The 27,529-nt window shown below is 50.3% G+C and overlaps 1 protein-coding gene across 1 annotated transcript in view; it reads left to right on the forward strand.

Annotated features, from left to right (window-relative positions):
* The window catches only part of CFAP57 (cilia and flagella associated protein 57), a 67,245-nt gene extending 39,995 nt beyond the window's left edge, over positions 1-27,250 (forward strand). Inside the window, exons 15-22 of the mRNA XM_045799789.2 lie at positions 490-663; positions 1,562-1,720; positions 4,061-4,204; positions 8,849-8,965; positions 10,237-10,371; positions 10,462-10,605; positions 17,659-17,791; positions 27,036-27,250. Of these exons, the coding sequence (XP_045655745.1) occupies positions 490-663; positions 1,562-1,720; positions 4,061-4,204; positions 8,849-8,965; positions 10,237-10,371; positions 10,462-10,605; positions 17,659-17,791; positions 27,036-27,250 (1,221 nt within the window). The remainder of the gene's footprint in view (positions 1-489; positions 664-1,561; positions 1,721-4,060; positions 4,205-8,848; positions 8,966-10,236; positions 10,372-10,461; positions 10,606-17,658; positions 17,792-27,035) is intronic.
* The last annotated feature ends 279 nt before the right edge of the window (positions 27,251-27,529 follow it).

The raw sequence follows: 27,529 nt of genomic DNA on the forward strand, positions 1-27,529 counted from the left end.
CACTCATGCAGCCAGCGAGTAAGCACCTACTGTGTGCCCGTGCAGGCTGTACTCTGGGAACGCGGCGGTGAACCTGAGAGACCAGGGTTCTGCCCTGAGGATCGCCTGTCTAATGGGAAAGGCCGTCAAGTAGTCCCACAAACGCAGAGTTACAACTGTCCCAGGTTCAGTGAGGGAAAGACAGAAGAAGCGTGGGTGTCAGGCTGAAGACCAGCGGTGGAGCAGGTAGGAGGAGATGTCAAAGGTGGTCATTGAAGTGACGGAGCCCGCGGCCTCATCTGGTAGGGAGAGAAGGGAAGACAGAGGACAGACAGGAGGACAGTGGAAGGTCAGGGGACCCATGGCCTTGGTTCCCATGTCTGTAATAACACTCGCCCTCCTATTCACCCATGATAGGCCCCGCATATGCTCCTCTCATCCCGGGCCCGGTCAGCACAAAAGGGCCATGTGTCCCTTCTCCCCGAGCACACTCTCCCTTCTCTGACCCAGGCCCAGGAAGATGTCAGGCAGCAGCTGCGGGAGTTCGAAGAGACCAAGAAACAGATTGAAGAGGATGAAGACCGAGAAATCCAAGATATCAAAACCAAGTATGAGAAAAAGCTTCAGGATGAGAAGGAATCAAACCTGCGGCTCAAAGGAGAAACGGGCATCATAAGGAAGAAGGTACGACGCACTTCTGGACAGGCCTGAACTCGGCCAAGGCTGTATTGCCCAGGATACCTCCGCCCCGCCAGGCAGGCACACCCTTCCCACCCCTCCTCGGGGCTCTCCCTTCTCTGTCCTTTCACAGGGTTAGTGACACTTGCCCTGACACTGATGGACAGACACCCCCAGCTTTCACTTATGGGCAAGTAGGATTTAGTCAGTTTTCAGAGTTAAACCTCTGGTAGAAATGGAGGTGAGGTCTTCTGGAGTCGAGGCAAGTCCTAGAGGTGTCCTTAGGCTCTCAGTGTGGGGAGCTGGGAGTGGGAGAAGGACGGGGGCATAGGATGCTTAGTTTACAAGATGGGGCAAAGAGGAATTCAGTTCACAGATCCTTGTAGAATTGCCAGTTTCCCCAAAATGTTTAGCCTTAGAGAAGCCAACTTCAAAGCAAACTCACGTTCCTTCCTGTTAGAAACCACACTGCTTATCAATCCAGGGACAATGTCGTCTTCCCTTCTTAGACATGGCCAGTGGCTCATCCATTACGATATCTGTGACCTTGATGGGGCAGGATCCCCACCTTTCAAGGTTGGAGTGGTCATAGAAAGCTCTGGGTCCACCTCGGGAGCTGGTCTCCGAGCTTCTTGTCCCGGACAGTCCCTCCTCACAGAGGGGAATTGGACTGGATCTTCCCAGACAGAATGCTACATCACTCATGAGGCCTAGGAAATCCCCACCCTGTCCCAAATCTCCAAAAATTCACTCCCAGAAATGTCGAGCGCTGGATGTGTTTTCAGCTCGCGAGTGTGGGGAGTTCAGGTCACAGGGTGGCAATGGGGAGCTCTGTAAGCATGCAGGCATTCGGGAGGCAGAGAGGGCAGTGCAAAGACTTTGGTGGTGTCTCTTGTGTCCACAGTTCAGCAGCCTGCAGAAGGAGATCGAAGAGAGAACCAATGACATTGAGAGCCTGAAGGGGGAGCAGGTGAAGCTGCAGGGGGTCATTAAGTCCCTGGAGAAGGACATCCTGGGCCTCAAGCGGGAAATCCAGGAAAGAGATGAGACGATTCAGGATAAGGTGAAGGCTCATCTCTGTCCTCCCTCAACCACCTAGATGGGCCCAGGGGACAAAGCTCAGGAGAGAGGGCCCTGGACGCTTGGAACACATTCATGGAACCCGATGGGGGATGAGTGTTCAGCGAAGGACTTGCTGTGCACTTGGTACTGGGCTGATTGCTGCAAACACGCCACACTCAGTTCTCCCAGCGACCCCAGGGGCCACGAGGGACCCTGCTATAGAGCTCGGGAAACTGAGTTCCAGCTGGTTTGGTATCTTGCCCAAGGTCATATAGTCCATAGGCGATAGACTTGGGCTAAGAACCTAAGTCAGCCAACTGTAGGGTGCCTGCTCTCCGCTGCTACAGTCATCCTCGGGTGACTGTGCCCATGGACAGCGGGCAACTCACCCACCTCATTGCCCACTCCCTGTGGTTGGCCTACAACGGCTAGGTGCCCCAGAAAGCTGGTATCCCTCTTCAGAACACGTTTCTTACAAAACACTTAGAAGAAAACACATCACATTTTGTGAGGTTTACTAATATTTTGGATCCCCCTCCCCCACAAATCCAGGCTGTGTGTCCTCCTGCCCATCCCCGCGCCATTCCCGCCTCAGGCAGGTGGGATTCTCCAGTGGTTGAGATCATGGGCTTCAGCACTGATTAATTGGGTTCCAGCACAGGTTTTGCCATTTACTGGCCACAGGACCTTGCACAACTTCTCTGAGCCTCGTTTTCTCACCTGTGAAGTGGGGCCCCTCAAGGGGTCTGCTAAGGGGAATGGAATCATGTCTGCATGAAATTTCTGCACGTGAGCATTTGTGTATGTGTCTGGGTGTTGGTGTAGGGAAGGTCCAAAGCTCTCTTCAGATTCTCAAAGGGGGGTAAAGAGGGTAAGGCCTCCTGACCTAAACCTGCATCAGTCTCTTCTCCAGCCCAGCGGCCTTCCTTCCCACTTCCTACCCTGCTCCCCGCCACCGTACTCTGTAACTGTGTCACTCTTCAACTTACAATTCTGCTGCAGCTCCCCATTGCCTGTGGCAGGGACAGCAAAGGTTTTTCTGTAAAGGGCTAGGTAGTAAGTATTTCGTCTTTGCACACAGTGTGGCCTCTGTCGCACTACTCAGTTCTGCCACTGTGGTGTAAAATCAGCCAGAGACCATGCGTAAATGAGTGGGCTTGGCTGTGATCCAATAAAACTTTAACGGAAACAGGTCAGATTTGACTCAAGGGCCGTAGTTTGCCAACTCTAGCCTCCTGGACACCTTCTGAACCCCCTTTAACCCAACAGGCAGGACCCTAGCCTCCTCCCCTCCTCTTCTCCAGCCCCTTTCTCACCCCCCAGGAACCGCTGCTTCACACGCGGTTTATTCTCGGCGCCCTGGGTGTGTACCGTCTGTGCCTTCTGCGCCATCCGTCCTCTGCTACAACACCTATCACGGGGTAGGGCTACGCTTGGCGCGTCTGCTTTCCCAGCTAGAGCTTTCTCCATGAGGGCCGGGACTGTACCATAGTTCTGTTTGGCATCTCAGCAAAAGGTCTTCGTTCAGTAAATGTTTGATGGATGGATAGATCTGCCTTCCCGTCACTATCACTGTGTAACAAATCATCCCAACCCTTAATGGTGCAAATCAGCAACTGTTTTATTATGCTCTCAGATACTGTGGGTCTGACCTTTGGACAGGCTACAACACGATGGCTTGTCTTTGTCCCCAGTGGCAGGGACCGTGCTGAGCCTCAACCAGGGGTGACTCACATAGCTGGGGGCTGGAAGATCAGTATCCAACGTGGCTTCTTCATGCACCTGTCCAGCCCCTTGGCCAGGGGGGCTGGGAGGCTGGGCTCAGCTGGGACTGGCCACCAGAGTACCAGCGTGCCCCTCAGCCTGATGGTCTCAGTGTAGCGGGACTTTTTCCAGAGGAGATGGCCTCCCTCAGGGCACAAGTCTCAAGAGAACCAGGTGGAAGCCAAGTCAAGCATGACTTGAGCTGTGTTCTTTGGGTTACAAGCAAACCATAAGTCGAGCCAGATGTAAGAGAAAGGAATCAGATCTTAGCTCCTGACAGAGAAGCGTACGGTCCCACTGTAGATAGAAGAGCCTGTGGGACGAGAGACGCTGTGGAGGCCGGCCTTGGAAAATACAGTCATCTACAAGCTGTATTTGAATGAGTGAATGAGTGAATGAATGAATGCAGGCCTAGCACAGAAGCCACTGAGTCGGGGCTGCAGCCTAGTGGGGAAGCCAGCCTCTGTACCCCCAGCCGGGAGAGAAGCCAGGGCACAGGACTGATGTCCTTTGCCCAAACAGGTTGCCATCTACCGTGGTCTCCTGCTCTCTCACATCTCTGTCATCTCACCCACAGGAGAAACGCATCTATGATCTGAAAAAGAAAAACCAGGAACTAGAGAAATTCAAGTTTGTACTTGACTACAAAATAAAGGAGCTAAAGAAGCAAATAGAACCACGAGAGAACGAGATCAAAGTGACGAAGGAACAGATTCAGGAGGTGAGAGCCATCTGTGACACCCTGGCGTCTCGGACCGCCGTCTCCTCCCCGACTATTCCTGACCGGCCCCGGGGGCAAGGAGAGGAAGCTCTCCTCAGAAGCCCTGCCGGCTCCCAAGGTGTGTGGGCCTCCACTCCGCAGAGGAAGCCACAGGAGAGGCCCAGCCAGGAGTTAGCTGTGCAGAAGTAAAACGCTTTAGGATTTGGCTTGTCGCAGGAGTTTGGGGTGGGCCTGGGCCCTGCGGCTCTTCATGCGCTTGCTCTGTGGGGCCTTTGGCCACCAGGGGGCGGTGTGTGCTCAGCCACCAGCCTGTCGCACCAGAAAGCTCACCCCTCCCCTTCAACGTTCTTTCTCAGTCTGGACGGGGGGGGGGGGGGGGGGGGGGGGGGGGGGGGGCGTATGCGAAGCTGCAGTGTTTGGACTTCATCTGAGGAATGCGAAGTCAGGAAGGCTCTTGAGAGGAGAGCGGCGGCTTTAAGTGTGTGTTCTGGGAAGCAGACAGGATGCAGGTAGAGAGGAGAGATTAAAAGCAAGATCCACAGGATGAGGGCTCCTGAGAGGCCAGTGAGGTTCAAGGGTCCCCTTTCAGCCCCTCTGCCCCAGGCACGCTGCATCTCCTTAAGCACATTGCAGCTGACACGGGTCCAGGCTGATCTAAACTCGAATTCCTGGGGCGCCTGGGTGCCCCAGTCAGTTAAGCATCGGGCTCTTGGTTTCTGATTTGGGCTGAGGTCATGATCTTAGGGTCAAGCTCTGTGCTCAGCAGGGAGTCTGCTGGAGGATTCTCTCTCTCTGCCCTCCCCCCACCCCACTTCCCCCCCCCCACCTCTGCCCCTCCCCCACTTGTGTGTCCCTGCTTTCTGCTTTCTCTCTGTCTCTCTCAAATAAATAAATCTTACCAAAAAAAAACCAAAAAAACAAAAAACACTGAATTCCTGACTTCCCCTTCCTCCTGTTTCCTGTTTCTCAGTAAATGATACCACAATCCACCAGGTGCTTAAGGTGTAAGTGCAGAGTCTTCTTGATTCTTCCCTTCCCCTAACTGCTATATCCAAATGCTCGCCAGTGCTTACTGATGGACTTCCCAGAGACATCTCCAACCCAGCCATCCTTCCCCTCTGCTGCCTCCCCTGGGCCCAAGCCTCTGTCGTCTCTCAGCTGGACTTGACTCCAGCCTCCAGTCTGGTCACAGAGAGGCCACAGCAAACCTGTAGTGGTGTCCCCTCCCACCTAGAATAAACTCCACGCTCCTTCCTGGGGCCCCGCATGATCCAGGTGCTACCCCTCTCCAGCCTCGTCTCCAGGCTCCTTCCCCAGCGCCAGCCCAGAGGCTCTCTGACAGTTCTGCTCCCCAGCCATTGTCGCTGATTGTGCTGAGCAAGGATACAACCGTGTCAGAGAACATGCATGGCCTCCGTAGAACTGGATACCCAGGAACTGTGGTGGAGAAAAGTAAAGCCTTTTCTGTAGGAGACCCAGGAAAGGAGTCAGGTGCTGGAATCAGTCCAGGGCTAGAGTGTCCAGAGAGGGTATGTCCTTGTGGCAGTGGCTTTCTCCCTGGCCTCTGGGAAAAGGTAGGATGTCCCCAGCTGACCACAGAACTGCGTCATCTGGGCCTCCTGCCATTCTTGAGTGACTTCAGGGTCCAAAAATGGCCGTCCAAAAAACGAGCAGAGGCCCCACTTGCCTGGAAAGTGAATGTGCGGCAGCCCCGGGAAATCACCATCCCGTTTGCCCTCCTCATTTGTCCGGGAGATTTGCAGCTGGGTCAGTTACTTTCCACCCCAGCACACCTGAAGGATGACTCACTTTCCAGTCAGCAACTGGGCCACCCACGGCGTGGATTCTCAGCAGGGGGCATGATCCTGCAAGGCCCCTCCTGCCCCAACCCCGTGCCAGTGGCCGCCAGGGCTGATGTCTGGGCCCCATTCCTTCCCCAGGGGCCTCTGACTCTGGGGCTTCCCTCTCAGGGTCAGAGACCCATTCGGCCCACCCACTGCGGGTCTCCAGTGAAGTTCCTTTTCCTACAAGAAGGAAGCTGTGAGCAGCTCTGGCTTGTTTGTGGAGCTGAGAAGCGTCTGTGAATGAAAATCTAATACTTCCTTGACTCAGGTACCTCCCCGCACATTTTCCAGCTTCTCTTTGACGAGGCAGGACTCCTTCCTAGGGGGAGTGTCCAGAACCTTGTGGTTCCACTTCACACGCTCGTTTACTCCTGAACCTCGGCATCTTTACGTTTGAGGGTAGATAACCCTTTGTTACGGGAGCTGCCCCACGCGTTGTAGCGTAGTCAGCGACGTCCCTGGTGTCGACCCGCTAGATGCCAGTGGCCGCCCTCCCCTTCCCCCCAATGTGACAACCAAAAATGTCTCCACATGTTGCCAGATGTCCCCTAGGGGGTAAAATGCCTCTTTCCTGCCCTTCCCCCCACTGAGAGTCACTGAATGTTAGGAGTCACACACAGAAAAGTAGATAGGATTTCCTCCCCAGCCAAAGTATGCTTGTTCCACACGCTGGCTTGTATCCTCACTGTCCAGCCAGCTGTTCAAATTCAGTGTCTTTCACAATTTTTCTATGAAATGGGTTATTCTTGTTCTCAGCATGTTTTGATGCTTTGCCTGTATTACTTCCTTTCTAACCTAATCTGTCGTCACTGGCTTCAGGACCGCAGAGGAAGAGGCAGAGCCAGCTGTAGGCCCTGAGACATGACCCTGGAGAGGCCCCTTTGTCTCTTCCAGCCACCGTTCCCTTGGTCTGGGCACCCTTGTGTCGCCTCCTGACCGGTCTGCCTGGCTCTCATCTTGCTTTCTTCAGTAGGACCTCTGCATCAGGCCGTGTGACCCAGCTCAGCCGACCTCTCTGGGCCCCATCCTCCTTCCTCACCTGCACCCGTCCTGCAGCCCCCTCACCCCCTCCCGACACCTGCAGCCTGCAGAGATACACCAGGCAGCCCACGCCTCTGGTCCTCTCTCTCTGCCTGGAGTTCTCCTTCTCCACTCTGACCTCCCATACCTATTTGTCTCACAAAACCTGACTGAGCCTCCCTTTTCTGGGTGCCACCCTCTCGCTTCCTCCGTGCGTGCAAAGGGCACTTTCTACCTGGACCTTCCCTCCTGGCCCTCTAGACCTGCAGCCTCTCGAAGACAGAAGCTTCTTCATCAGTTCCGTCTCCCCGGCCTGGGATGGCTGGCCAGCACTCTCCAGCGAACACGTTCTTTCTTGAGCTGCGCACTTCCCTACAACTGCCGTGTCCTCCGCCAGCACAGCACATTTATCTTTTCCCTCCTCTTCCAGAAGGCAGGTTGCTTCAAGCACCCCTGTCCTCCCTCACGGTGGCTCCCCTTTGCCTTCACATTTGCCGTGCACTCACTCATTCAGACAAGTATCTACTGAGCGGGCCTTCCCGCCAGGCACTGGGTCAAAGGGCTCTTCTGTCTATGCAGAGCGCTTCCAGCAGCGATGGTAATGTTCTACAAGCTGCCCCTTCGTGTCCAGAACATGCATGTGGCCGCTCGGGCTTCCTGAAACCTCAGAAGATGGTCAGGAGCTTCGGAATCTGACCAGAGGGCCTGGGATAGACCAGAGGGTCTACTCCATCCGGCCGTGGAAAACCCAGTGAACTAGCCTGTCTCCCCAAAATAGCGAACCTCTCCATTAACAGGAATACTCGTGTCCACCAGACTAGCTGCATCAATCCAACATCACCCCTTTGCTTTTGGCAGAAATTAGATCAACGGAGAGCTCACTTACACCCGGTCTCATCCTAGTCAGAAGCTCCAATTGTCATTCACATGTCTCTGGCTAATACAACGCAATAGTGAATTAAAAACAAATCTTTCAGAAGCTCATTGGTGGTTTCTTCCTTTTCTTTTGGAGACAAGATATTCTCCTCAGTTGTACTTTTAAGACCTTTTCAACAGAATGACTGAGGTGGGGATTCCTTAGACGGGGGATGCCTAGCTGCTGGTCCCTTACGACGTTCTGCTTTGGGATCGACTCTGATGGCTTTTGGCCCCAAAGGTCAAGATCCACTCACACGATTTCACAAGGTAGGCAAGGAAGGTGCTTCTCTGCAGAGCCCTGCCTCAGGTTCTAGGTTCCAGGCCTTGAGAGTTCCCCAGTAATAAAGAATTCAAGAAAACAAGGAAATCAGCATGGCTGAAGGAACAGGGATACTAAGAACAATTCAGAGCCTGGTTATAGAAACACATGGTCTGGCTTAATACATCCACCAAGGAGTCGGGGCTTTGGGGATGGCAAAGAGTGAAGAAGAAAGGTTTCAGGGTGTCCGACTCTTGATTTCAACTCAGGTCTTGATCTCAGGGTCTCAAGATCCAGCCCCGTGTCAGGCTCTGCACTGGCGTTGAGCCTGCTTGAGATTCTCTCTCTGTCTCTCCCTCTGCCCCTCCCTGCCCCACTCTCCTGTGTGCCCGCTCTCTCTCTCTCTCTCTCTCAATCTCCAAAAAAAAAAAAAAAAAAAAAAAAGGAAGAAGAAGGATTTCATTGCAGAGGACATAGGTGGGAGCTAGAAAAGAAACGCCCTGGTAGCTGGGGAAACATTCCCACTGAAAGGCTTCAGTTCTCAAATATAATTTGTATTCCCTTCTTTTCCTATTCTTGACTTTCCCCCCCTGTTCTCTGTAGATGGAGGCAGAACTGGAGCGTTTCCATAAGCAGAATGTGCAGCTGGAGCTGAACGTCACGGAATTGTGGCAGAAACTAAGAGCCACCAATCAGGAGATGCACAGAGAGAGACAGAAGGTGTGAGGATTTCGAAGTCTGGCAGATCTTGGCTTCAGGATCTGGCACCTGTCTGCAGCGGGCAGCTGGCTTCCAAGAGAAAGTGCCAGCCCATTGCTAAGATACGTTCCCATTTTAACTTGCTCTCCACTTGCTCACAGCCCTGCCTGGTTTCATGCCCATGCAAATGTACGTGACCGCATCCATCCGAGGCTGTGAGGACGTTGGGTAAAGAGCTCAAGGGGATGGGAAGCCAGTTTCCTAAGGATGCTCACGGCATGGGCTTGTTTGGCCTGGGAAGGAATATGCTCAGGCCATTTGTAGGCAGCGGCAAAAGGTTTTGACTCTCAAAACCAAACCAAAACAAAAACATGCTGAAGCTAAGAAAGCCTCAGAAATGTAAGTAAGGCCAGAGAAATTAGTAGGGTAAGAAACGTCGCCCAGCTCCCATAGCCAAGTAGTACGCTCAGAGCCAGCACTGGGAACTAGGACTTCTGGTCCTGGGCCAGGACTTGGCTGCACCCCCCCCAGCACAGGGCCCCCCATGTTTGTTGAATCGGATTGATTTTTCCATCCTCCACATTAAGCATTGACTCTGTACTAGGTCAGACTAGAGCGCGCAGAGCCACCAGTGTGAACGACGCAGACCCTGCCCGGAACAGGTGGCTAGGTGATCCGTGGTGTATGCATAGCAATCGTGGGCAAGATGAGAGGTTATGATACGTGAACAAAGGGCTATAGCAGCAAAGAGAAAGGAGAGACCCTCCAGGTGGGGGGTATGGGAGGTTGGGTATCAGAGAAAGCAGCCTCGGGCCCAAGTATGCAGATGATACCGTTCTGCCCGATTTGGCCAAGTTTTTGCTACCCACTCACAGCAGCCATCCTGCCTGTCAGGAAAGACACCCTGGGTGAGCTCAGAAGGGGGACAGGGAAGTGCTGGCCCTGGGACCTGCAAGAGAGAAGCAACAGTATCCATCTTGGCTCAGAAAGGAATGGGGGGACCACTCACACTTCCTTTCATCTTTTAAGGCCTGTGGTCCTGAAAGGAATCTAGAGCCAATGAAGGAATCTTCTAGGTGGCCTTTTAAAGATGAAGATATTTGGGCAGGGCACACGGGTGTTAGTCCCCCTCTCTGCCTGTTGGCTGTGTGCCCAGCTAGGTCTCTGTGTCCACCGTGGGCCCCGGCAGCCAACCATGAGCCCCAGAGGAGGTGTCTCTCATCCTCCTGCTGCCATCTGCCTTCCCCCTGGAGAGCCCCTGGGGTGCCAGAAGTACGTGCCTATGGTTGCAGGACCGGAACTTGGAGGCGTTGGTCAAACGGTTTAAGACCGACCTTCACAACTGCGTGGCGTATATCCAGGAACCCCAGCTCCTGAAGGAGAAGGTCCGAGCTCTCTTTGAGAAGTACGTGCAGCGGGCAGACATGGTGAGCCCCGCGCCCCTTTTCCCCCCCCCGCACTCACCTGCTCTCCCGGGTCCCCCCCTCCCTCCCTGAGAAGCCCTTCTGCCCCATCAGGTAGAGATCGCGGGGCTGAACTCGGACCTGCAGCAGGAGTATGCCCGGCAGCGGGAGCACCTGGAGAGAAACCTGGCCACTCTCAAGAAGAAGGTGGTCAAGGAGAGGGAGCTGCACCGCACTGACTACGTCCGCATCATGCAGGTACGGCTGGCTCCTCAACCGTCCAGGGGACCACAGCTTTCTCTACAGCCTTCTCTTTCACTCCTCTCCTCTGCCTTCCCCGAGCTTGACCTGGCTGAGGCCATGGCCCGGGGCCCCTCCAAGCTCTTCTAGGCGCTCCCTTGCTCACCCCTGCCCTGCCAGTGCCCGTTCGTTTCTACCCCCACCCCTACTCCACAGGCACCCTTGCTTTATCCAAGGCGGTCCTGTGTCCGGCCTCCCGTCTCCTCGCCCCCTCTGACCCTCCATCCACATGATTTTGGTTAGTACTCCCGAGTCACTCTCTCCTCTCTTCTGTGGTTTCCCACTCTCGCTCCACTTTACTTTGTTTTGCTGCTTTTCATGCTGCCACTCGAATCACATGATCCCGCCGTGGCCAGCTCCCTCTGAACACACCCGTCTCCACCTGCCTCATCTGCCTTTTCTGGTGCCTCAGGTCCCTTCCCTTATCGCTCAGGTCCAGAGCCAACCCCACCCACAACCGTGTTGGCCCTACTCTGATTTACGGAGCTGCCCACGCCCACCTCCCAGGATCCCTCAGAGGCCTGTGCAGAAAGCGCTGACCCCATTACTGCCGCCTCCACTCGCACACGTTATCAGCACTGCCAGTCAGGACTCTGCTGCCAGATTTCTGTTTGAGTATCAGTATCGTCTGAGGCAATTAATGCGATTTAATATCAAAAGAGAACATCAGAATCACATTTATAAGGCACATACCTTTTTATGTTTCTATTTCTTTAATGCTATAATTATAATACGGGAATGGGGATGGGCTGCAGTTGGATTGAAACAAACCTGTTCCCAACTCAGCCAGTCCCTACCTTGGTGAGCAGAGCACAGGGCAATTCAGGCCAGACCCAGGCGTGGCGGGGCTCGGGCGATCCTACAGCCAGCCCCTGCCTCAAAGCCGCCCACCCTGTCAAACCACTGCCCTTCTCCTGGGCCACGAAAGCAGTCAGAAGCCCAGAGGGAGGAGTGCATTCCACTGGTGGGACCCTTTAGGCACCAGCAGCTGAGACACATAGCCACGGCTAAGGGTCTCAAGGACCCCAGGCATGGAGAGCCCGCCAGCATTCTGGAATGCAGTGTGCTGGGCAGTGGGACCGGGGCGACTTCGGAAGCAGTTGGCAGCTGGTGACATTGCTGAGCTTTCGTCTGCACCCTGCCACCAGAGCACAGGCCTAAAGGGTCCTCCGGGGGTGGGGTCCCTCTCTCCACACCAAGCAGATTAGAGTAAAGCAAACGTCAGTCCTGGAAGAAGAAGGAAAAGGAAAGACCACAGGCTAGCCCGGTGGCAGGAAGCCACTCAGGACAGGCATAGGTCTTCTTTTGCTCCCGGGGACCCCAAAGGGCACGTGCCCACTTCTGCTGGGCAGGGTGAGAGGGTGGAGGGAGCAAGGAGACACAAGCAGGGCTCCTGCCCAGCCCTGCCCCTCCCTGATGGCTGGCAGAGGGAGCTGTCAGCCAGGGGAAATCCCTGGCACAGAGCTTTCTCCAGCAGCTTTGTAACCCTGTGTGCTGTGGAACCCTGTGGATCTGTAGACGGTTCCCCCAGACAACTGCAGGGGGCCAGAGGGGGCCAGGAGGCAGGGTTCTGGGGCCCCACCCCTTAACCGGGGAGACTCCTTGCTTACAGTAGGCTCTAGGCTCGGTGTCAGATTTTGTTTGGAAGAAAGGAAAGGAGGAGGGAGGGAGAGGGAAAGAAAAGGACAAAAGAAAGGGAGCAAGAGGAAGAGGAAGAGGAAGAAACGTTGTCAAAGCCACTGTTTTCATTCGGAAAAATGGTTTCCTTCTTTGATCTTCAGCTGAAGGAGAGGGGCCAGGCCACGACCAGGCAAGGTGTCAGGGCAGCAGAAACGAGAGTGCGCACCGTCGGTCTAGACCTGGGTTATCCTGCCCCAGCCACTCTTACCGGGGGACCTGGGGGAAATCCCTTAGCTTCTCCAGGGGCCTCCTTCCCTCTCCGTAAGACGGGGGGAAGTACCCACCTCAGCAAGTTAGGCGGGGATGGAGTGCGATGACTAACCAAGCACGAGGCCCTGGCTGGTAGGGAGCAGGTGCTCCCAAATGCCCTCTCCCTTCCGGTCCTCCCACCTAAAGACCTACTGGAGAACCAAGGCAGGAGTCAGTGGGACAGCCTGGAAGGCATCCCAGCAAGGACCAGGGCTGCCTGGAGACTGGGGACATGCCTTGCCCCCGTGCCTTGCTCTGTGTGGGTAAGAACCTGCCTCTGCCGGCGCCAACGCCCTGGCACTTCCGTCCAGAAAGGCAAGGGAGGCCAGGGCAGAACCCCAGAAAAGGAGGTCACTGTCTCATTTATATGTTCAGACAGGAGCGCAGGGCCTCCGCGCTCGCTCTCCAGCATGCTTGCAGGTAGGAAGGTAAGAGTCGCTTTGAATACGAACAACTAGCACACACGTTTTATTCATTCAGGACACAGTTTTGAGGGCTGCTTACCAGCCAGGCTCCATGCTGGGCCACGGAAGATTCCAAGATGAATGTGATAATATGCCTACCCTCCACAGCTTCTGCTAGGAAACCAGATACAGACAATCCCTGCTCAGTACAGTCTAACCAGTGCCCTGGGCCTGTCAGAGAAGCAGGCTTCCACGCAGGCAAGAGACACTCAAGCTGGGCCTTAAAGGGGAATAGAGGTGGTCAGGGAGCAAGTGGGGGAAGAGCCATCCAGGCAGAGAGAGAGAGAACCCCCGAGAAGGGAAGAGTGAGGCGTCTGGGGTGTTTGGAGACCCAGGAGTCCACAGAACTTCCTTTATCACAGAACTCGGGGGCAAGGAGAAAAAAGCCCACTGGAAAGTAAGTAGCTTAGGGCCACTTGCGAGAGCTTTCCCGGCCACACCAAGAAGCATAACGTTTCTCTCAGACGCAGGTGCCACCCAAGGTTGAAGCAGGTGTTAGCGGTTTTGAAACAATCACCTCGGTTGGCAGGTGGAGAGGCTGGTGGGGAAAGGCAGGAAACCCCTTGAGAAGATGGCTGCCCATTAAGGGGAGACGAGAAGGCCTTGGAAGGGGCTAAGTTGTGACGTTAGAAGACAATTCAGAGTAGAAATGATGAAACGTCAGGTCGGATGTGAGGGGAAGGTTGAAAGGAGCAGAGAGATGCCTCATTTGTGCAGTTAGGCAGATGGCGATCCCACCAACGGTGGGTTCCAGAAGGACGCCCCCGATGCAGGGCTTCCAAGGTAATGGAATAAACATGCCGTCTGCATTTTCCACGCTGCCAGGCACGGCCATATTCTTAAAGGTGTCATCATAGGGAAGGCCAGTAGGGGGTGCTATAGGCATTCCCTTCCTTCTCCCTTCTGGGCGGAAGGCTCTGTCAAGGTCAGTTCCCGCCCCTCCACCGAAGGCAGTCCTGGACAGCTCAGTGTGGCCCTTTTGTTTAGAAGGTTTTCTATAGAAATGGACATTAGCATTCCCCCAGCCGGTCATACATACCCCAAGACCTGACACTTGATGGACCCCAGGTCACATTTTTCCTGCAGCAGAGGAGCTGGCGGGGGAGGCTGGAGGATTAGAGGGGCTTTTGTAGGTGGTGCTGACTGAGGAGGGACCGGAACAGAAGACTCAGCAAACCTGTTGCGTCCACATTTGAAGCTCACACAGCTGCCCAAAGCATATATGGTCGACCTCAGTGTGACCTCTGGACTCCTCCGAACACAGACCACGCCAGAAAGCACTCCGTAAGGAGCCAAACTTGTACTTTTGGGGGACTTCCATGGCGTGTTGGAATGGGGTGATGTCAAAGAGAGGTGGAAAGTGGAGTCTGGGAGGCACCCATCCTAGACGTAGACACAACCAGATTCAAATCCCAGCTGTACCGCTAGGAGCTGCCTTGGCCTCAGTTTGCTCATATGGAAATGAGTCTAATAATACCCTCTTACGTCATAAGGTTTCATGGGGCTTAAACGAGTTATCGTATGCAAAATGTTTGATGTGGTGCAGGGGCCCAATCAACACTTGGACTTATGATTACTCTTGTCGTCGTCGTCATCATCATCAAGCACTCAGTGCCTCAAATCCTGCTTGCTCCCCCTTGATTCCAGGTCTGAAACACTCTTTCCTGTCCCCCACCTCCCTAGGGAGCCTCTCTCACACTGGGCGAGCACCCCTCTTCAGACTCTCATGGCGTCTCTAGCACTGGATCCAAGCTGGACCTCCCGTGTCCGCCACAATGACCAGTGCACAGTAGGCTTTCAGGAACTGGTTCTTAGGTGATTTTTATGCATGCGCGAGTGAATGAATGAATGAACAAATGAATGAACAGAACCAGGAACCGGCCCACATTAAGTCATGGGTCTCAATCACACTCTAACAGGGACTGGGTCACATCCTGGAGGCCCATTTAGATGGCAGGCATCATGGAGGTGTCCAAAGCAGGCAGTGGGGTTAGAAACAGGCATTCACACCGAAAAGTACCAGGACCCTGAAGCCCCCATCATGGTAGCAGGGCTGTCGAGGGTGGAGGGGTGGGGAGACAATAGGGCAAGGGCTCCACCTGGAGCCCTTACGGTAGCAGAGGGGAGAGATGCTGAGAGCTGGTTACAAATCACAGCAGGAAGGGTGAACATGAGACCCAGTGCAGACACAAAATTGGTAGGACTTAGTGACAGAACGGATGGAGATGACCAAGAAGAACTCAAGCTGGAGCCGGAGAGGACTGGCCAAAGGGCACCTTCAACGGTCTCTACTCTTCATTCTGATTATTATCCTTTATTGGATGAGGCAAGCAAAGCGAAGCTAAGTGACACCCATGAAGAGGGGGAGTGGAGAGAGCCCCTGTTCCTGCCGCCCTGCTGAGTTGCCTTTCTGTCTGGTCTCCCCCGCCCGACCTTTACCCCCTGGTTTGTAATTTCCTTGTTAGTAAGAATCTCATCTTCTTTAGCTTCATATCTGCTGCGTTAGTTATTCATTTGCTCCCCATCCCACAAATATTTATTGAGCGCTTCTTACATGCAAGGCAGAGTCCAAGGTCTTAGAACCAAATACATCCGTATTTAATCAAGCACGTATGATAGAAGAGTCAGCGTGGAGAGGTTCGGCGGGGGGGGACTGGCAGCAAGTTTTGCTGGAGAGCATCTGGAAAGGAAATGTGGGAGTTTCATCACGAAGGCCTGGGTTGCTTAAAAGAGTAAAAGATCAGATGGAGAAATCTGCTGACTTTATAGAAAAAAAAGCACAAAGCCCAGCCTGAAAACAAGGGATCAGCAATAATTGAGCATTTTATCCGAGAGAATTTTTTTTAAATGAGGAATACTAAAATTAAGTCATATACTGAAAATCTGAAAGTATATCTGATATGCTCAGATAAAGAGGCTCCGGAGGGAAAGAATATGTTAGGATGTCTCCAGTTCAGGCACTGCTCCCACTTGGGCTCTGCAGGCATATCCCCCTAACAGAGAAGTGGTTGTCATGGCTCATGGACAATAGTGCTTGGAATCACCCTGTTCTCTGGGCTGACTCCATGCTTCCCACTATGGAGAGTGTCCCAAGTGGCGGTGGTCCCTGGCACAGGTCTGTTTCATGTAGATTTGGCCTGCATTTGCTTTTTTTGGTACTCTGACCCTCAAGGGCTTTGCTGCCCACAGATGGTCTGGCCCTCAGGCTGGCGGCGGCATCTCTTAGGAGCTGGTTCAAAATGTAGACTCTTAGGACCAGCCCCAGCCAACTGAGTCAGAAGCCACAGTTAACAGGATCTGAAGGTGATTCCTTTGCACTGTCCCACGAGAAGCAGTGCCGTGGACAAGCCAAGCACAGAATATGCTAAGAGCAAAGTAGCCAGTCCCTCTCTGGACCCATGGTGACAGGTGCACCTCCAAGGAGCCACTCTCAGTGCCCTCAGGCTGAGGTGTGGGAAGGGAAGAGAGAAGCGACTGCTTGGTTCCAGGTGCAGCGCCCCCGCCACGGGGCCCCCAGCAGGCTCTTCATCCTCGCTCCTCTGTATGTGCCTCTCACTTTGTGTCCGGGGATATAGAACTGCTATAAGTCCCCCCGCACCAGCCATGTCCTGTTTCCGTGTCTTTCCCTTGCTGTTCCAGTTGTGTGTGACCCCCTTTACCCTCTCCTTGGTAACTCCATGCAGCCTCAGCCCAGGGATCAGTTCCTAGGAATCCACCCTGGTCATTCAGGCAGGGTTAAGTGCCTTTCCTCTGTGCCCCGCCCCTCCATGACAGCAAGGTGGCCACCATGCTCAGCGACACCCAGATCCCCCACTAAACCCAAGACTCTTCAAGAACAGAGGCCAGATCTTACTTTCTATATACCTCAGGATCAGCACTGTGCCTGGTCCATAGTAAGTATTCAAAGAAATATTGGATGGGTGGGTGGGTGGATGGGTGATGGATGGATGGATGGATGGATGGATGGATGGATGGATGGATATTTGTCAAACACAAACAAGAGAAGTGGATTGTCAATGGATATAGCAAATGTTCATTATTCGTTTGTTTTGTGTGCTCCTCACTAAACAGTATGATGCTGAGGGCAGAAACCATTTCTTATTTCTGTCTGTATCCCAGGGCCATAGCAGATACCATATAAATGTAGGTCCAACAAATGAATGGGGAAAAATGAATAAAGTATAGCACAGTACTTAAGAGCTCAGAGCTCTGGAGCCGGACTGTCAGAGTCAGAATCCTGACTCTGCCACTTGCCTTGTATGTAATTTGGGCAAGTTACATAACCTCTCTTATGCCTCAGTTTCCTCTTCCATTAAATCGTGATTATAATAGAATTTCCTCCTAGGGTTATTATGATACTTCATTCAACCCATATAAAGTGCTTAGAAAAGCATTGTTGTTGATGCCGGAAAGGGTCTGGATGGTTGGGAATGGCACACTCTGTCTGTATCTTATGTTGCCAGAGTCCACCTCAAGAGGTTGATCCGTGAGCTAGGATGAGGACTTGTATCCCAGTAGAGGAATCTGAGTCCAGGCCCAGCCCCGTCTGTTCCACACACCCTCAGCCCACTGATCACTCATCCACCCATACTCACTCTCTCTTCCTTCTTTTCTACAGGAAAATGTCTCCCTGATCAAGGAGATTAATGAGCTCCGCAGGGAGCTGAAGTTCACCCGCTCCCAAGTCTATGACCTTGAAGCAGCTCTGAAACTGACCAAGAAATTCCGACCACAAGATGTTCCAGAGACAGGTAATGTCACAGTGGCCAAGGGGGATGAGCATTGGGATCACGGGACCAATGGTGGCCACAAGGAGGTCTCCCTTTGGCTTCCAAGGCTACGTTTCTCCAGAGTCCTTCTGCATCAGACCACATCTACCCCATGGCCTTACATCCGGTATCCAAAGGACCTGTGAGGCACTTGCCACAGCCAGACAGGCGCAGGACCAAAAACCTAGGGGTTAGCTACAGTTGTAGAATTCAGAATTTCCGAGTTTAGAAAGAGCGTGCTATATACTGCATATTACATAACATCCCTAGAGGAGTCCGAGGCAGGGCCCTGAAATCAAACACATTCGGATTTCTGTAGTGAAACATGAATATTCACGCTGAACTTCATAAATTTTAAAATGCTTTACATTTTTAGAGCTTTTGGCACTTTAGGATTGAGGATAAGGGATTGTGGACCTGTGCAATTAAAATAGGAACAAAAAGAAAGATTAGAAATACTCAAATGGAAAGGGGAAGGAATGACATTAGAAATATTAAATGAGTTAGTTACTGCAATTACAACCTAACGTTGCTCTGAATTTCTGACAGCCAAGGCAAAAGGAGAAACAGAGAAACATGACAGTTTACATAGTCTTCATTTATGGCAAAAGGAAGGTTTGGAGGTTTTTTCCTGGAGAAACTAAACCTTTCCCTCACACGAAATTTTGTAAGAAACTTAACACATGAATCCTTATGAAAGGGATGTTGAATAACACAGTGGACAGCGTCTAATTGTATGTCTTCAGACAACTAAAAAACATTCGTCAGGTATCCATTTCTTATCTGGACAGTCAATAAAGACAGAGTATAGGCATTTCCATGGAAAATTAAGTCAATGTGGTTCGAATATGTTGTTTTCTAGTGGTTTATGTTCAGGAATAGAGCTTAGAAACCTTGACGAATGGAAACCTGCCATGGCTGTGGACTGAGTCCTTCCAGTATCGTCATCCCATGTACTACGGTCACGTAAGAGGCTATCACTGGGAGAAGGTGACTGAAGTATACGCAGGAACTCTCTGTACTATTTTTGTAATTTCTTGGGACTCTTAAACTATTACAAAATTATACATATAATTGTGTTGTCTCATCTACCCTTTTCGTTAGAGTCGAGAAGTTGAGACAAGAGTAAACTCTCTGATTAGTACCTGAAGTGACAATATTTGGTCTAAAGAATTGACATCACAGCACAGTATGTGTTACAAAGGTTGAGATACTTAACTTCTTGGAGATGAAGGGAAAGCGTAGATGTGCCTGTGAACAACTGCAAAGACTCTCTTTAGAAAATATTTCAAATATGCCCAAGTGTCCTAGCAAATAATCAACTGAGACCTCCTCAGGATACTATATGATATAGCCAAGTTCTTCTTATTACTATTGTTGACATTTTCAGACATATACAAAAGATGAGAGAAAAGCCTAATGAATTCCCATGAATCCATTCCCCGGCTTCAACAAGTATCAGTTCCTATCACTCTTGCTTCATTGGTATCCACAGTCCCTAGTTATGTCCTCTCCCATCACCGTGGATTATTTTGAAACAAACCCAACATCAGATCATTTGTGTGATACAGATTTCATTTGTAACAGTTGAAGACAGGTTTTACCAACTGTCTGCTTTGATCATGAAGAAGCTAAGTCTGACTTCTAATTTTGAACATGGGGCCTCATGTTCAAAAGGATACAAGACAAGTTAGCTCAAAATGTATTTCTTCAAGTTGTGTAAGATTGACCAGTTCAGTTGGTTTTTAAGAAGTCTTTATATGGGGGCGCCTGGATGGCTCAGTCAGTTAAGTGTCTGACTCTTGATTTCAGCTCAGGTCATGATCTCACAGTTATGAGATAGAGCCCTGTGTTGGGCTCCATGCTCAGCAGGGAGTCTGCTTGAGATTTTCTCCCTCTGCCATGCCTCCCCCATAAAATAAATAAATAAATATTTTGAAAAAAGAGAGTTCTTTATCTGAACGGGACAGGTTGCCATCCCCAAACCACTATTTTCGTTTGAGCAGCATTTATATTAAGTTTTCATTCACAGAACAATTAACTAACAGGTCTAATAGACACACCTGCATGTTTTTCAATTATTAAACCATATAATTAGAACTTCTGAATAAAGATGGCTAATTAGAAACCTACTAAAATGGCATAAATAAACCATATGATCAAAGAAAACACAAAAGGAAGAGATACAAAATTTTCAAAGTGGAAAACGGATAGATATGTGGTAACTGACTTCATAGACTCGTAGGCCAAAAATGGGGAACCTAGAAGAAACCTAATGTACAGCACAGAACCTCCCCAGGGCTCAGGAATTAGCAGAAGCAGATATCTCAGGAAGTAGGGGTGAACATGGGGCTAAACACGAGGGAAAGTCTTTAAGAAGCTGTTAGATCTACCTGGTATCCAATACGATGGCTAAAAATAGATGGATCAGGTCCGCCATCATGAAAGCCCCAAAACCAGAGAACAAAGGAAAAATTCTTCAAACTTCTAAAGAGGATAGGGGGAAGTTTCATGCAAAACACCCAAAATCCCAATTGCAGGACACAAAATCAACAGACAAAAATCAGTTGCATTTTTATACACTAACAATGAACAATCCAAAAATGAAATTAAGAAAACAATTGCATTTCTAATAACATCAAAAAGGACAAATACTCAGGAATAAACTTAACCAAGCTGGCAGAAGAGTTGCACATTGAAAACTACCAAACATTGCTGAAAAAAATTAAGGCACCAATAAATGGAAAAACATCTTCTGTTTGGAAGACTTAATATTGTTAAGATGTCAATACTACCCAAAGCAATCTACTAATAGTACAATCCCTGTTGGAATCTCCATTATTTTTTTTGCAGAAATAGAAAATCCATTCCAAAATTCGTATGGAATCTCAAGGTATCCCAAACAGCCAAAACAATGTTGGAAAAGAACAAAATTGGAGGTCTCACACTTCCTGATTTCGAAACTTACTGCAAAGCTACAGTAATCAAAACAGTGTGGTGTTGGCCTAAAGACAGACGTACAGACCAGCGGGATAGAGTAGAGAGCCCAGAAATAAGCCTTCACATACATGGTCAAATGATTTGCAACACAGGTGCCAAGACCACTCAATGGGGGAAAGGACAATATTTTCAGCAAATGGTGCTGGGAAAACAGGATACCCACATGCAAAAGAATGAAGTTGGACCCTTACCTTACATCATATACAAAAATTAACTCAAAATAGACCAAGGACCTAAATCTCAGAGCTAAAACTATAAAACTCATAGAAGAAATACAGGAGAAAATCTTTATGACATTGGGATATGGCAATGATTTCTTAGATATGACATCAAAAGCGCAGGCAACAAAAGGAAAAAAAATAAACTGGACTACATCAAAATTTAAGATTTCATGTATCAAAGAACACTTTCAGCAAGAGTGAAAAAACAATCCGTACAATGGGAGAAAAATATTTGCAAGTCGTATATCTGATAAACAACTGAGATCCAGAATAAATTTAAAAACTCCTACAACTCAACAACAACCAAAAAAAAATTTTTTTTGGTGAGCAAAAGACTTGCATAGACAAATATGCAAGGAAAACATGCAAATGTCTAATAAGCACATGAAAAGATGCTCAGTAGAAATCATCAGAAATGTGCAGTTTTTGTTTTGGAAAGAGATAAAATGTGCACGCGTGTGTGCACACGTGGAGGGGGAGGAGCAGAGGGACAGAGAGAATCTTAAGCGGGTTCCATGCTCAGCATGGAGTCCAACACAGGTCTTGATCTCATGACCCTGAGATTATGACCTGGAGCTAAAATCAAGGCAGATGCTTAACTGACTGAGCCACCCAGGCACCACAGGAATGTGCAAATTGAAACCACAGTGAGATACTACTTCATGCCCATGATGACCACTGTTCTCAAAAAACAAAAAAACACACACACAAAATCAAAACACTTGCAACAGTTGGTGAGGATACAGACAGGAGAAGGAAGAGAGGGAAGGAAGGAACAAGGAAGGAATGGAGTCAGATCAATATAGAATGAACTGGGTTGCTATAAGCTACCTAGTGGGGGAAACCTACCTTACAGAGAGAGAGGTGAGATGAGTATCTGTCAGTCTTGGCTCTGGATGAAGGAAAGAAAAAACACGAGAAAAGATCTCTCCCTGAGAACTCCTAACCAAAAGTCCACACTCAGGCAGGTTTAAGTCCAGAATTTACACTTAATTTGTGGCTCAACACAACCTTGGCTGAGGATTTAGTTTAACTGGTAGTGTCCCCAGGTTCCAAGCAGAAGCAAATGCAAATTTTCTATGGAAGACTACATTTTGAACCCAATTGTCAGAGAATTTCTATAGATAATGTTCTAAGGAACATGAACTCACAATCGAAAATCACTAAATACAGGAGGAAATAAATCACCATGAGTGAAAAACAACAAAAGTATCAAACTACAGAATAAAATCAACAAAGACCATAGATGGAATTATTAAAATAAGAATATTTAGTATGTTTAAAGAAATAAAAGAGAAATTTGAAAATAAGACAAAAATAAGAGTTTCCCAAAATTGACTAGGTAGATTTGAAAAAAGAACCAAAAATACTCCTAGAAATGAGAACTATAGGTTGCAATTAGCCTCAATGGACAGGCTGAAAATGGGTTAGAGGTATCTGAGAGGAGACTTCGTGAACTAAGAAATGAAGAAACTACCCAGGCTGTAGCCCAGAGGCACAAAGTTGTAATAAAAGACAAAGAAGATGGGATGGGATAACCTAATCTTGTCTAACTGAAGTCTGAGAAAGAGAGAATGAGGAGAGGAGACATTATGATAAAGAATAGTTGAAAGTGTTTCAGAATTGATGAAAGATGACGATCGTCAGGTCCAGGAAGGCCAACAGATCTCAAGCTGGACAAATAAAAAGAAATCTGTATCTAAACTGCAGAAAACCAAAGACAGAGATGTTAAGAGCAGCCAGAGAACAAATAGATTGCATAAAAAGGAATAACAATTCAACGGATACCTGATTTTCCGAGAGCAACTGTATAAACCACATAGAAATTGCAAAATAGTGTCTTCAAAGTGCTAGGAGGTAATAACCGTCCCCTGGAGTTACGTAACTGGTGAAACACAAGAAAAAAAATTTTTTTTACAAACAAAAACTGAGAGAATTTGTCACCAACAAAACCTAATTAAAGGAACTTTTAAAGAATATATGTCAGGAAGAAAAATTACTCCAGAGGGAAGTCTGACAACTGTATAAAACAACACTAACAATGTCTAAATCGTGGATTAAAATACCAAGACAGAACTAAAACACTGAGCATTTAACCAGGGGGATCAAAGCTAAAGCATTCTAAGTCTTGTATTGTTTTGCAAGAAGGTAAATATACTGATTTACTTTGGACTCTAAGTTAAATATGCTTGTTAAACTTTTTAGGATAACTATTAAAAAAGAAAAGAGTGTATATACCTCCCAAACCAGTAAAGGGGAAAACCCCCTAAATTTTGAAAAGGCCAAAAAGAAAAGGAAAAAGTGACATCAACATAAAATGCAAATAAAACAGTAGAAATAAATGCAAATGTATTAGTAGTCACATTCTTATTTCCCATCGTTTAAAATCAGAACTCTATCTCCCAAAGGAAGCTTGCGGGCAGGATGCAGAGAGGAGACTGCCTAGCCCCGGTAGACGGCAAGGTCAGAGCAGTGCACGAACCAAGAGGGCACGGGGATATGAGGAACGAGGTGGGGACAGGGGCCGTGAGGAGAGCCCTGACGTGGCCCAGCCGTGGAGGCAAAGGACAGGAGGGTTTACACACCACAGCACATGGAAGAAGGTCCATCAAATGGGGGCTCTGTAAGACTGAACCAAACCCTGAGGAGCAGACAGGTCGTTATCAAAGGGATGAGAGAGAACTGGGGCAGTGAAGAGAAGAAAGAAGAAAAGCCCAGCCCATGCCCCCAAGATGTTCACAGACCAAGGAAGGAGACAGAGGGGGAAACAAGGGCCAAAGCCCCACATTGGGCGCACCAGACCATCTTCCGTGTGAACGGGTCTCGGGAGGGAGAGCTGCACCCCTGGGAACATTCATGGACAGTGTCACCCAGGCCAGGGATGTTTCAGGAGACAACTGCTTCTGGAGGCCAGCCAGCAGCCAGCAGCTGTGTCAACCCTGAGCTGACTGACGGATCTGGAGTGTCCGATTCCCCATCCCTTGCCTGTTAGGGTACCCCTCATCCAGTACATCCCAGTGCCCAACCTCTGAGGTCCATTGACCTCACCCAGTGATTGCAGAGCCTAGAGGACCTTAAAGCTACGATCTGCATCAAGATCCTTCCAGCACCTGGTGAAGCACTGGGACAAAGAGAGGATGGTATGGTCAGTGGCAGGACAGAATAAGGAAAGTTCCACGTGCTGGAATATTTCCAGGCTCAGTCTAGTACATCCTCCAGGACTGTGGCCTCACAAACACAGGTTGGATCTCTCTGGGCAACAAGACAATAATTGAGTAAGTGTAAAGGCCAGTGCGGAGGGCACAAAGTTCAGTCCAAAGGCCATGCTGGTAACCAGGAAAGAGGAAGTAGCTCAAGGAGCAGGTGGAGAGGCAAACGAAACTAGGCCGAGGCAAGTGACACAGGTGGATGGGCTTGTAGGCTTGGGTGTACTGTACCTCCCAAGGGTGCTGCTCTCCCCAGGGACAGGCCACAGCTTGATCGAAAAGGTGGTTATCAGGGGCAACCAGTAGCAGCAGCAGGATGAAGTGTCAAGAGCCAAAAAAGAAGAAATACTAAAAGATCAAGAGCCTGGACATTGCCAAAAAGAAGAAGAGTTGAGGAGCAAAGACAAGAAGAGAAGGGTCTAGACTTCTCTTAGGAAGAGTGGGATGAGTCAAGCAGTCTGAATGCTGGCCCCATCTTCAGACCAATTAGAAGCCTAAGGCAAGGCTGGCCACTGCGCGTTGCTGACAACTTGCTCCTTGCAGGACTCTCTCCCTTGGCTTCCAACACGGGTTCTTTTCTAGGGTTAACTTCTGCTGTACAGGGAAGAGGTTGGTAGTGGGTAGGAAAGAGACCGCGCTTCTGCTGCGAGAAGCCTGACTGGCAGTTGGAGACCCAGACTGTGAGCGAGGTCGGTGTCGATGTCATCTGTGAGGAGCGGAGGAGAGGATGGATTTGGCAGTAATTTCTTGGATGTGACATCAAAAACACAGGCCACAAAAGAAAAAATAGACTACGTAAAAATGGAAAACTCACATGCATCAAAGGACGCAATCAACAGAGTACAAGGGCAGCCTGTGGGGTGGGAGAAAAGCTTTGCGAATCATACACATGATAAGGAGTCAGCGTCCGGAATAGGGGACGAGCTCCTGCAGCTCAGCAGTAACAACACAACCAGACTGAAACATGCGCGAAGGACTTGAACAGACATTTCTCCAGAGAAGATACACAAATGGCCCACAAGCCCATGAGAAGATACTCAACATCACTCAGCATCAGGGAGATGAAATCAAAGCCACGGTGAGGCACCGCCTCACACGCATGAGGTCGGCCGCTCTCAAAACGAAGCAGCCGAGGAGTGCCGGCGGGGATCTGGAGAGTTTGGGACCTTAGCGCGCTGTGGTGGGCACGTGAAACAGTGCAGCCACACGACAGCGCAGTTTCTCAAACATTGCAAGCAGAGGTATCATATGATCCAGAAACCACTTCTGGGTATATACCCAAAAGAACTGGAAGCAGGGTCTCAAAGAGATAGTTGTACCCCCATGTTGATAGCAACATTATTCACAGTAGCCAAAGGCAGAGGCGACCCAACTACTATCACTGGATGAAGGAATAAACAAAACACGGTATGTACATGCAATCGAATATTCTTCAGCCTTAAAGAGAAAGGATTTTGACACGTGTCGCAACCCAGATGAAACCTGAGGACATCGTGCCAAGTGAAATAACCCAGACGCACAAAAAGACAGATACTGTGAAATTGTACTTATCTGACGTTCCTGTCGCATCACGTTCTTAGAGACGGAAAGCCGAGTAGAGGCGTGAGTGTTCTTGCAAGAGTTCTGGAGAATGATTGCATAACAATGTAGATGCACTTAATGCTACTAAACTCTATACTGAAAAGTGGTAAGATGGTAAATTTTATGTTATTTTTGACCATAATTTTCTTTAAAGAGTTGGGGTGAGGACAGGCCAATGCTCGGAAGCACTGCGGAGCGGGGGAATGAGAGTTCACTGACTACAGGCAGGAAGGTCATCTGGGGCTAGAAACAGAGAATTTGAATCCCATGTGCAGCACACAACAGGCCAGGTGTGAACGGAGACACTGGGTGGTTGGATAATCTCAGATTCAGGCTGTGGGGGCACACAGGGCAGGAGGACAAGGCATCTAGAATATCGAAGATGCTGTCAAGAAAATGGCAGAGGAAACCCACGTTGGGTCTAACTGGACAGAAAAGGGAGTGAATCTAAAAGGAACCCATTCGGTAGGTAAAAAATGGAATTGTCCAGGAAGAAGAAATCTACAGTCAGTCAAAGAGCAGAAATCTTGAGCAGAAGGCAGTGAGAGAGGTGATACTGGAAGGGTGGGCTACACAGTAGAGATTTAAAGGTGCGGGGTCCTCGGTCTGGGAGGGAGAGAAGCCACAGAACGGGTGCCCACGTGGCACGGAGGCCAAGGACGCGAATGCTGAGAGTTCAGCCTGTGGGGCCAGGGAATGGGATGAGCCACGGACCCTCTCTCACGGACACCGGCATTGCGTGGGATGATGGCAGCACCCAAGGCAGGAGGATAGAGTCGGGGGGAAGTCCTCAAGGGGCATGAGTGAGTGGCCAGCCCAGCAGGCGTAGAGAGGGGTCTGCCTTCTGGAGCAGGGATCTTACGTGAGGAGGAGGACTGGGGGGTCTGGAAGCCAACCTAGGTCAGCAGGAGAGTGCCACCCTGCTTGGGGAGTGGGGAGCAGGGGAATAAGCAGAGTCCGCTGGAGGGGCCTGGAGCAGGCAGACTGGGGGGCTCAGGAGACAGGCTTTCTCACTCTGGAGGGTCTCCTCATTTCTCCGTCTCTGCCAGACGGTGAAAGGGCCTGTGCTATCCCCAGCATCTGGGATTGAGTGTCTGTCCCTTAGACGTGCTCAATAAATCAGGGGACAGAAGGGAAGAAGAGGGATAAGCTGGTTTCAGGAAAGCTTTGCAGCAGTCTAGTAACGGGCCCACAGTAGTCCTGCTCTGTGCCTTCCAGTGTCTGGAGAGGACATGCCTGGCGTCGCACCCACCATGAGACTGAATGAGCAAGAAGAAACCGGGCGAATCATCGAAATGCAACGCCTAGAAATCCAGCGCCTCAGAGACCAGATCCAAGAGCAAGAGCGGGTGCCGGGCTTCCACCCCCTCGCTGGAATTCGGCTTCCTTCCCTGGTCCAGTCCGAAGTGGACTTTGAGGTGCAGACCAACTGATCCCCTCTGGTGAGCCATCGGCAGGTGCCCCTGTGCCTCTGTCCCCAGCCGACCCCGTGCTGTCCCTCCAGTCCCTGTGGCACTGGCCACTCCAACCTCTCTCTCCTGCCCTGGGGAACTTGGGACATGGGCAGAATAAAGATGTTTGCCCACAACCATGTCCAACTCTCTGTTTAGCCAGGGAGCCAGGGAGGGGGTAGGGAAAGAGGGGACCCTGAGGACTAGGGGGGCCCCAGCTCGTCCAAAGCCATCGCTGCTTGTCGCTGTCCAGGCACAGGG

The sequence above is a fragment of the Ursus americanus genome, chromosome 12, assembly GCF_024610735.1.
Source record: "Ursus americanus isolate L20-20 chromosome 12, mUrsAme1.1.p, whole genome shotgun sequence".
Classification (NCBI taxonomy): Eukaryota; Metazoa; Chordata; class Mammalia; order Carnivora; family Ursidae; genus Ursus; species Ursus americanus.